At 44.4% G+C, this 10395-nt stretch overlaps 1 protein-coding gene across 1 annotated transcript in view; it reads right to left on the reverse strand.

Moving 5' to 3' along the window:
* The window catches only part of LOC138301192 (lipocalin-like), a 35959-nt gene extending 25811 nt beyond the window's left edge, over positions 1-10148 (reverse strand). Inside the window, exon 1 of the mRNA XM_069241420.1 lies at positions 9872-10148. Within this exon, the coding sequence (XP_069097521.1) occupies positions 9872-9967 (96 nt within the window). The 5' untranslated portion in view covers positions 9968-10148. The remainder of the gene's footprint in view (positions 1-9871) is intronic.
* Positions 10149-10395: the final 247 nt, after the last annotated feature.

Below are 10395 nucleotides of genomic sequence, written 5' to 3' on the forward strand. Positions count from 1 at the left end.
ATTTGTGGCTCCTCTCAGATTCCAGAACTTTCTGTCACCGAAATGTGAGGAAAATGTGTTTTTGTAGCCAAATTGAGGTTTGCAAAGGATTCTGGGTAACAGAACCTGGTCAGAGCCCCACAAGTCACCCCATCTTGGATTCCCCTTGGTCTCTAGTTTTCAAAAATGCACAGGTTTGGTAGGTTTCCCTATGAGCTGGCTGAGCTAGAGGCCAAAACCTACAGGTAGGCACTTTGCAAAAAATACCCCTGTTTTCTGTCAAAAAATGGGATGTGTCCAAGTTGTGTTTTGGGGCATTTCCTGTCGCGGGCGCTAGGCCTACCCACACAAGTGAGGTATCATTTTTATCGGGAGACTTGGGGGAATGCTGGGTGGAAGAAAATGTGTGGCTCCTCTCAGATTCCAGAACTTTCTGTCACCGAAATGTGAGGAAAACGTGTTTTTTAGCCAAATTTTGAGGTTTACAATGGATTCTGGGTAAAAGAACCTGGTCAGAGCCCCACAAGTCACCCCATATTGGATTCCCCTTGATCTTCAAAAATGCACAGGTATGGTAGGTTTCCCTAGGTGCCGGCTGAGCTAGAGACCAAAATCTGCAGGTAGGCACTTTGCAAAAAACATCTCTGTTTTCTGTCAAAAAATGGGATGTGTCCACGTTGCGTTTTGGGGCATTTCCTGTCGCGGGCGCTAGGCTTACCCACACAAGTGAGGTATCATTTTTATCAGGAGACTTGGGGGAACGCTGTGTGTAAGGACATTTGTGGCTCCTCTCAGATTCAAGAACTTTCTGGTACTGAAATGTGAGGAAAACGTGTTTTTGTAGCCAAATTTTGAGGTTTGCAAAGGTTTCTGGGTAACAGAACCTGGTCAGAGCCCCACAAGTCACCCCATCTTGGATTCCCTTGGTTTCTAGTTTTCAAAAATGCACAGGTTTGGTAGGCTTCCCTAGGTGCCGGCTAAGCTAGAGGCCAAAATCTACAGGTAGGCACTTTGCAAAAAACATCTCAGTTTTCTGTCAAAAAATGGGATGTGTCCACGTTGTGTTTTGGGCCATTTCCTGTCGCGGGCGCTAGGCCTACCCACACAAGTGAGGCATCATTTTTATCGGGAGACTTGGGGGAATGCTGGGTGGAAGAAAATTTGTGGCTCCTCTCAGATTCCAAAACTTTCTGTCACCGAAATGTGAGGAAAATGTGTTTTTGTAGCCAAATTGAGGTTTGCAAAGGATTCTGGGTAACAGAACCTGGTCAGAGCCCCACAAGTCACCCCATCTTGGATTCCCCTTGGTCTCTAGTTTTCAAAAATGCACAGGTTTGGTAGGTTTCCCTATGAGCTGGCTGAGCTAGAGGCCAAAATCTACAGGTAGGCACTTTGCAAAAAACACCCCAGTTTTCTGTCAAAAAATGGGATATGTCTACGTTGTGTTTTGGGGCATTTCCTGTCGCGGGCACTAGGCCTACCCACACAAGTGAGGTATAATTTTTATCGGGAGACTTGGGGGAACGCTGGGTGGAAGGAAATTTGTGGCTCCTCTCAGATTCCAGAACTTTCTGGTACTGAAATGTGAGGAAAACGTGTTTTTTAGCCAAATTTTGAGGTTTACAATGGATTCTGGGTAAAAGAACCTGGTCAGAGCCCCACAAGTCACCCCATCTTGGATTCCCCTTGGTCTTCAAAAATGCACAGGTATGGTAGGTTTCCCTAGGTGCCGGCTGAGCTAGAGACCAAAATCTGCAGGTAGGCACTTTGCAAAAAACATCTCAGTTTTCTGTCAAAAAATGGGATGTGTCCACGTTGTGTTTTGGGGCATTTCCTGTCGCGGGCGTTAGGCCTACCCACACAAGTGAGGCATCATTTTTATCGGGAGACTTGGGGGAATGCTGGGTGGAAGAAAATTTGTGGCTCCTCTCAGATTCCAGAACTTTCTGTCACCGAAATGTGAGGAAAATGTGTTTTTGTAGCCAAATTGAGGTTTGCAAAGGATTCTGGGTAACAGAACCTGGTCAGAGCCCCACAAGTCACCCCATCTTGGATTCCCTTGGTTTCTAGTTTTCAAAAATGCACAGGTTTGGTCAGTTTCCCTAGGTGCCGGCTGAGCTAGAGGCCAAAAGCTACAGGTAGGCACTTTGCAAAAAATACCCCTGTTTTCTGTCAAAAAATGGGATGTGTCCACGTTGTGTTTTGGGGCATTTCGTGTCGCGGGTGCTAGGCCTACACACAGAAGTGAGGTATCATTTTTATCGGGAGACTTGGGGGAACGCTGGGTGGAAGGAAATTTGTGGCTCCTCTCAGATTCCAGAACTTTCTGGTACTGAAATGTGAGGAAAACGTGTTTTTGTAGCCAAATTTTGAGGTTTGCAAAGGTTTCTGGGTAACAGAACCTGGTCAGAGCCCCACAAGTCACCCCATCTTGGATTCCCTTGGTTTCTAGTTTTAAAAAAATGCACAGGTTTGGTAGGTTTCTCCAGGTGCCAGCTGAGCTAGAGGCCAAACTCTACAGGTAGGCACTTTGCAAAGAACACCCCTGTTTTCTGTCAAAAAATGGGATGTGTCCAAGTTGTGTTTTGGGGCATTTCCTGTCGCGGGCGCTAGGCCTACCCACACAAGTGAGGTATCATTTTTATCGGGAGACTTGGGGGAATGCTGGGTGGAAGAAAATGTGTGGCTCCTCTCAGATTCCAGAACTTTCTGTCACCGAAATGTGAGGAAAACGTGTTTTTTAGCCAAATTTTGAGGTTTACAATGGATTCTGGGTAAAAGAACCTGGTCAGAGCCCCACAAGTCACCCCATCTTGGATTCCCCTTGGTCTTAAAAAATGCACAGGTATGGTAGGTTTCCCTAGGTGCCGGCTGAGCTAGAGACCAAAATCTGCAGGTAGGCACTTTGCAAAAAACATCTCAGTTTTCTGTCAAAAAATGGGATGTGTCCACATTGTGTTTTGGGGCATTTCCTGTCGCAGGCGGTAGGCCTACCCACACAAGTGAGGTATCATTTTTATCGGGAGACTTGGGGGAACGCTGGGTGGAAGGAAATTTCTGGCTCCTCTCAGATTCCAGAACTTTCTGTCACCGAAATGTGAGGAAAACGTGTTTTTGTAGCCAAATTCTGAGGTTTGCAAAGGATTCTGGGTAAAAGAACCTGGTCAGAGCCCAAGTCACCCTATCTTGGATTTCCCTTGGTCTCTAGTTTTCAAAAATGCACAGGTTTGGTAGATTTCCCTATGTGCCGGCTGAGCTAGAGGCCAAAATCTACAGGTAGGCACTTTGCAAAAAACACCTCTGTTTTCTGTCAAAAAATGGGATGTGTCAACGTTGTGTTTTGGGGCATTTCCTGTTGCGGCGCTAGGCCTACCCACACAAGTGAGGTATCATTTTTATCGGGAGACTTGGGGGAATGCTGGGTGGAAGAAAATTTGTGGCTCCTCTCAGATTCCAGAACTTTCTGTCATCGAAATGAGAGGAAAACGTGTTTTTGTAGCCAAATTTTGAGGTTTACAAAGGATTCTGGGTAAAAGAACCTGGTCAGAGCCCTCACAAATCACCCCATCTTGGATTCCCCTAGGTCTCTAATTTTCAAAAATGCACAGGTGTGGTAGGTTTCTCTAGGTGCCGGCTGAGCTAGAGGCCAAAATCTACAGGTAGGCACTTTGCAAAAAACACCTCTGTTTTCTGTCAAAAAAATGGGATGTGTCAACGTTGTGTTTTGGGGCATTTCCTGTCGCGGCCCTAGGCCTACCCACACAAGTGAGTTATCATTTTTATCGGGAGACTTGGGGGAAAGCTGGGTGGAAGGAAATTTGTGGCTCCTCTCAGATTCCAGAACTTTCTGTCACCGAAATGTGAGGAAAACGTGTTTTTGTAGCCAAATTTTGAGGTTTGCAAACGATTCTGGGTAACAGAACCTGGTCAGAGCCCCACAAGTCACCTCATCTTGGATTCCCCTTGGTCCCTAGTTTTCAAAAATGCACAGGTTTGGTAGCTTTCCCTATGTGCCGGCTAAGCTAGAGGCCAAAATCTACAGGTAGGCACTTTGCAAAAAACACCTCTGTTTTCTGTCAAAAAATGTGATGTGTCCGCGTTGTATTTTGGGGCATTTCCTGTCGCGGCAGCTAGGCCTACCCACACAAGTGAGGTATTGTTTTTATTGGGAGACTTGGGGGAACATAGAATAGCAAAACAAGTATTATTGCCCCTTGTCTTTCTCTACATTTTTTCCTTCCAAATATAAGAAGAGTGTGTAAAAAAGACATCTAATTGAGAAATGCCCTGTAATTCACATGCTAGTATGGGCACCCCAGAATTCAGAGATGTGCAAATAACCACTGCTCCTCAACACCTTATCTTGTGCCCATTTTGGAAATACAAAGTTTTTCTTGATAGCTATTTTTCACTCTTTATATTTCAGCAACTGAATTGCTGTATATCCGGTATAGAATGAAAACCCACTGCAGGGTGCAGCTCATTTATTAGCTCTGGGTACCTAGGGTTCTTGATGAAACTACAAGCCCTATATATCCCCGCAACCAGAAGAGTCCAGCAGACGTAACAGTATATTGCTTTCAAAAATCTGACATTGCAGGAAAAAGTTACAGAGCAAAACGTAGAGACAAATTGCTGTTTTTTTTCACCTTAATTTCAATTTTTTTTTTTCCAGTTGTTATTTTCTGTAGGAAACCCTTGTAGGATCTACACAAATTACCCCTTGCTGAATTCAGAATTTTGTCTACTTTTCGGAAATGTTTAGGTTTCTGGGATCCAGCATTGGTTTCATGCCCATTTCTGTCACTGACTGGAAGGAGGCTGAAAGCTCAAAAAATCGTAAAAATGGGGTATGTCCCAGTAAAATGCCAAAATTGTGTTGAAAAATTGGGTTTTCTGATTCAAGTCTGCCTGTTCCTGAAAGCTGGGAAGCTGGTGATTTTAGCACCACAAACCCTTTGTTCATGCCATTTTCAGGGAAAAAACCACAAGGCTTCTTCTGCAGCCCGTTTTTCCCATTTGTTTTTAAAAAAACTAAATTTCACTGTATTTTGGCTAATTTCTTGGCCTCCTTCAGGGGAACTCACAAAGTCTGAGTACCTCTAGAATCCCTAGGATGTTGGAAAAAAAGGACGCAAATTTGGCGTGGGTAGCTTATGTGGACAAAAGGTTATGAGGGCCTAAGCGAGAACTATTCCAAATAGGCAAAAAAAGGCCTGGCACAGGAGGGGGAAAAGGCCTGGCAGCGAAGGGGTTAAGCAGCATTTTCACTTGCACACCAAAGAGCTAGGAAAGTCTCACATGAAAGGCAGTGAGGGACCATCAAGTTTGACCAATGAGGGCAAACAGCTGGCCTTTCTAGACAGATTCTTGATCAGAAATTTGGATCCTGCTAGGGGCACCTTATGTGCTTGTGAGCCCTACACTGTATCGTGTGTTTGGTCACCTCTGAAAAGCCTTAAAACGTTAAGTCTTCAATAGGCTTTCCAGGTCCATGTGTGACTTGGTAGGCCAGTCCTGTGTTTTCCTAGAATTCTGGGGCTTATAGCCCTAGTTTTATACCCCATTAATAAGACTACAAGTCTCAGAATGGTAAGAAAAAAACCTGGACTGGCCTAATTAGTCACTCCTGGACCTGGCAATCGTGGCAGCTATGCATTAGGGTCATCAATCAATCAATCAGGAGATTTGTAAAGCGCACTACTCACCCGTGAGGGTCTCGAGCCGCTGAGGAGGGGAGGGGGGAGAAGGTGGGAGGAGGTGCTGCTACTGCTCGAACAGCCAGGTTTTGAGAAGTTTCCTGAAGTCAAGGAGGTCTTTGGTCTCGCGCCATGACCACGTTTTCAGTACTGGATTTCTATCCACAGAAACTATAATCTATTAATCTCCCCCAAGTAGCTCAGCATACCAAGCCTACAACTCAAAGATTACACTAGTTTGAACAATGAAAACCCAACAATCGGCATAGGGTCCTTTCTCATAATGTCCATTGGTGAATTTTTAATACATGGTCTATCAGCTTTGCATTCAGGAGATGGCTACATATTGTTTCTTAAAATATTCTGACAAACCATTTTCATTGTTCCAGTTGGAGCTACTGTGTTTCTGAGTGCATTTTACATTTAATCTTGGAACATTCCTATTTTTAGTTGTAAATGTTGGATTTTTGTCATTTGGGTCTTGTTTTACACAGATAAATATTGGCTATTTTTCTAAACTAGTGTGGAGTACTTTTGTGGTGTTTTCACTGTTTTACTCTGTGTGTGTGTGTACAAATACTTTACACTTTGCCTCTGAAATAAGCCTGACTGCTTCAGCCAAGCTACTAAAGGGGGTAAGCAGCGGTTATCTTAGCTGTTGACACCCTTACCCTGGCTAGAGTGAGACAGGGTGCAAATCACGGCCAACTAGTGACCCCAATTCTAACAATCACTATAAAGGAATGTCACCTACTGGCTCTCAAAAGGAAGCTTTTTCACATGCCTGTAGACGTACAGTAAAGCATGATTTTCAATTTGCCGTTAACCGATAAAAAGAAAGATGTGTCCCAGGGCAAAGGACACAGAGCAAAGCAGTATCCTCCGTCTACTTCCACAAGATAGCTGTATCCCTCCTCTGAGTCTACATCACCTGCTCACCCACGCAGCAAGGTGACACCACCTGCCTGCTATCAAACAGTACTGCAGCATCCCATGCATGCTCCAAGGTCTGCTACCCACTACTACACAGTACAGCATTATTATCTACCTGCAGCCACATAGTACACGGTAACTGTTTGCCAAAGGAGAGCAGCAACCTTGGTCGGCTGCCACACTCATATCATGCCATACAGTAAAGAAATATTACTGTCAGCAACATTAGCAAAGCTGCACTGCTCACCTGCTGCCACAGTGTACAGCATCATCCCTGTCTTCATCCTTGACCACATAGTGCATGGCAGGATGGCAGCACTTATAATTCACATCCACAGACCTCTGATTGGCTGATCTTGAAGTCTCCCCAGAAGAGAGCAAGAGAGATGCTATGGCGTCAGTGCTTGATTTGGAAAATAGTAAGTTCCGGTGTCCAAAGTTTTGGTCAGAAATCCCCAGCTAGCATTGACAAATGTCAGTATTACTGAACACCAACTCTGCATAATTTGGATACAACCTCAGGGCTGTTTCTTTCACCACCATACACTCCCTAGCCCTTTTATTTCACTCTTGCAGGTTCTTTTGCATTTCTGCTTTCTCCATTTGCTAATGTTTTTCGGCCTTTCTAGTCCTCATCCTTCTGCATTGATTTCTCTTTTCCTCTGGGTCAAAGTTTGATGAGCAAGAGTAAGTACGGTCCCTAAAAATGAATGCTGGTGAGCCCCACCATGAAATCACCAGTTCAAATTAAGTAGCGTGTGACTTTAGGCAATTCGGAGTACTCCTGAACCTGCCCAGATACTCCTGGGCAGTCCTGGGCTGTGCTTGTCCAAGCAAACCTGGTCCTCTTAACTGACGTCATAGTTTGCTGCAGCAAATCCTTCCATGCTACGTCAGTGGTTCCCAACCTGTGGTCTGGGGACCCCTAGGGGTCCAGGAAGCCTCCTCATGGGGTCCGCTGCTGCTTAGAAAATTAAATAATATTAACAGATTAGGTCCACAGCTTTTAGTAGTGACTCAGCGGGGGGTGGATTCCAATAATGATTCAATGGGGGTCCCCGGGTTCCAGTAAAGATAAAGTGGGGGTCCACAGAAGTCAAAAGGTTGGGAACCACTGTGTTACATGCTTAAACCATGATAACAATAGCCATCCTTGGTTCACCGTTAAGGGTAACGATTCGGATTACTTTTGTGCATATGTGCAAAGTACCGGCACTCACAGTGAAGAGAGACAATAACTGAAATGGACTAACTGTTGACCAATAGTGTATGTTGTGGAGGGTGCAAGCAAAATGTAAATAACACTTGAAAAGACCAATGGACGAGGAGGGCTGAGAAATGTGTGTGTGTGTGTGTGTCTCTGTGGGTGGATAGATAGATAGATAGATAGATAGATAGATAGATAGATAGATAGATAGATAGATAGATATGCATTTTTATTACCAAATGTATTACCAAATGTTTGAAAAACATGAAAAAAAAACATGAGGATGCTGAGATAACTAGGCCAGACCGAAATATAGATACTGGCTTACCCAGCAGTTGCCATATATTTCAGACAAGCAGTTCACAACCTAGGGTCCAGGGACCCCTGGGGGTTTCCAAAGCCTCAGGGAGTCTGTGACTGCTTAAAAATTAAATAATATTAACAAATAAATAAAGTGCATAAATAAAGTGACTAAATGTACAGTTGGACATTTTAAAACATACTGTAAACGTCAAGGAATTTGAAATTGAAGGCTAAAAGTTAAATTAGTATCCTCAGATTGATTCATGGGAGCATTGCATAATATAGTATGATGGTATGGATGTGTGGCTTCCATTGAATTTAGAAAAGCTTTAACCTTCCTATTCAAATTACATTTATTATTTTTTTTAATTATATTTGTTTGCAAATTTAACTAAAATGTGTTATCATATGTGTATAATGAATTCTTGTTTCTGTATATTTTGTGTATTGCTTTGCGTTTCAAATCATAGACAATGTTTAGGCCGGGTCTCCGACTTCCAGAAATGACTCAGTGGGGTGGTCCTCAGATTCCAATAATGATTTAGTGGGGTACCCGGGTTTCAGTAAAGATAAAGTGGGGGTCCACAGAAGTCAAACGTTTGGGAACCACTGTCAGATAATTGTGCAAATGTATGTCCATGGATGTCCTCAAAGGGTACCGTTTAAAACAGGAAGGCTTATCCGTTTCAAGCTAAACAATTTAGAGCACAGCGATCGAATTGCTGTATCTCCCGGGGAGTTTCTAGACAGTTCATGGTTGCCAGATTAAGATAAGAGGTTAACGCCACAGAAATGACAAACTGCATCCACTACAATTGTGGCGTCTGCAGCTTGACTTCATTTCCCTCTATTCAGCAAACTACAGAAAACCAGTGCTTAATTTGTGCTTGTTGTTTCCGGTGCTGAGCACTTATATGGGAAAAGGCGGGTGAAGGGAAAAACGAAAAAGCGTCAGAAAGGGAGAAAGCGGAAAGCTGCAAGAGTGACCTGAAGGCTCAGGGAGTGGCTTTATATGGATTGAAGAGGCCCGAGTTTGCTTCAGGATTACGCCGCCTCAGTATTCCGTGTTCACACACTTAATTGCAGCCGCCGCGTGTTTAAGAGGAGGAGGGCTTTGGCACCGGCACCTTTTTATTTACAAATTAAGCACTGCAGAAAACCGCTACAAAATGCTAATTTTGTGTTTTGGGACAAACTCACCGAGACGGTTCACCATGGATACAAGATTTATTTTGTTTTTCACATGTAAGATAATGTAAAAAATGCATGTTATGGCAGGTGACTGCATCTACAAGCAGGCACATTTTTGCTGCACTGTAGCTCGTTTGTTTTTTGTTTTGCTACATTTTCAATTAAAGCTCACATTGACATTATTTCTATGCCACGAAGCTCCAGAGAAAAAAACCTTCTTGACAGCTTGACTTCGAATCCTCAGTTCAACCTCCTAATGTTTGTCGTGTGGTATGGCTGGAAAATTCATAGACCGTTGAGGAAGGAAAGCTCAAAGAAACGTAACTGTGTTTGCAGGTTGCAACTTACACTGGTCAACAGTATAGCCTATCTCTGCTTTTCTGATACAAACATAAGTACTCCAGTTTATTCAGTGAAGTTACTCCAAGACTCCAACCCCCAGAACGCATTAGGATATCACAGAAAGACAAGACGGGAAATATTGCTGCTGAAGACAGTGAGCAAGACGTGGCAATGCTCAGGGGTGTAATGGAACTAAATGAACAGAAACATTAATTACCTTGTCATCCTGGAAGTCAGGCTGCACGGGCACCTCCGCGTAGGCCTGCAGGCAGCAGAGAAAGACCATCCCCAGGCTCAGCGCTGCAACTTGCATGTTTCTTAAGTTAGGCGCGCGGATGCTGCGAAAAATGGCGCGGTTCGGGTCTTTGGGGAGAGAGGTCTGCGGCCTCGGGGAGAAATGTGTCAGTCAAAGAGAGACACGGAGCCTGCGCGACCCGAGAGATCTTGGGGGCTGCCTGTGACTGAGTCGGTCTGTGGCAGGCGCCTATTTATGTGCGTAGCGCTCACAACAAACTCCACTGTGCGTCACATCGGCTCCAGCTGCAGACCAGCCCTGCTCCCCCCTTCCCCAGAAGCCGCTGGGCAGTTCCAGGCCCGCAGTGCTTAAAATGCACAAATCCCAGGGTGATTTGGCTCCATGCGGGTGGGAGGGGGAGAGAGGAAGTTGCTGGCAGGGCAGATTAATTAACATTCCTCTGGCAGGACAGTTCTAGAATATTTGTACAGTTGTATAAAAGATGA

The sequence above is a fragment of the Pleurodeles waltl genome, chromosome 6, assembly GCF_031143425.1.
Source record: "Pleurodeles waltl isolate 20211129_DDA chromosome 6, aPleWal1.hap1.20221129, whole genome shotgun sequence".
Taxonomy (NCBI): Eukaryota; Metazoa; Chordata; class Amphibia; order Caudata; family Salamandridae; genus Pleurodeles; species Pleurodeles waltl.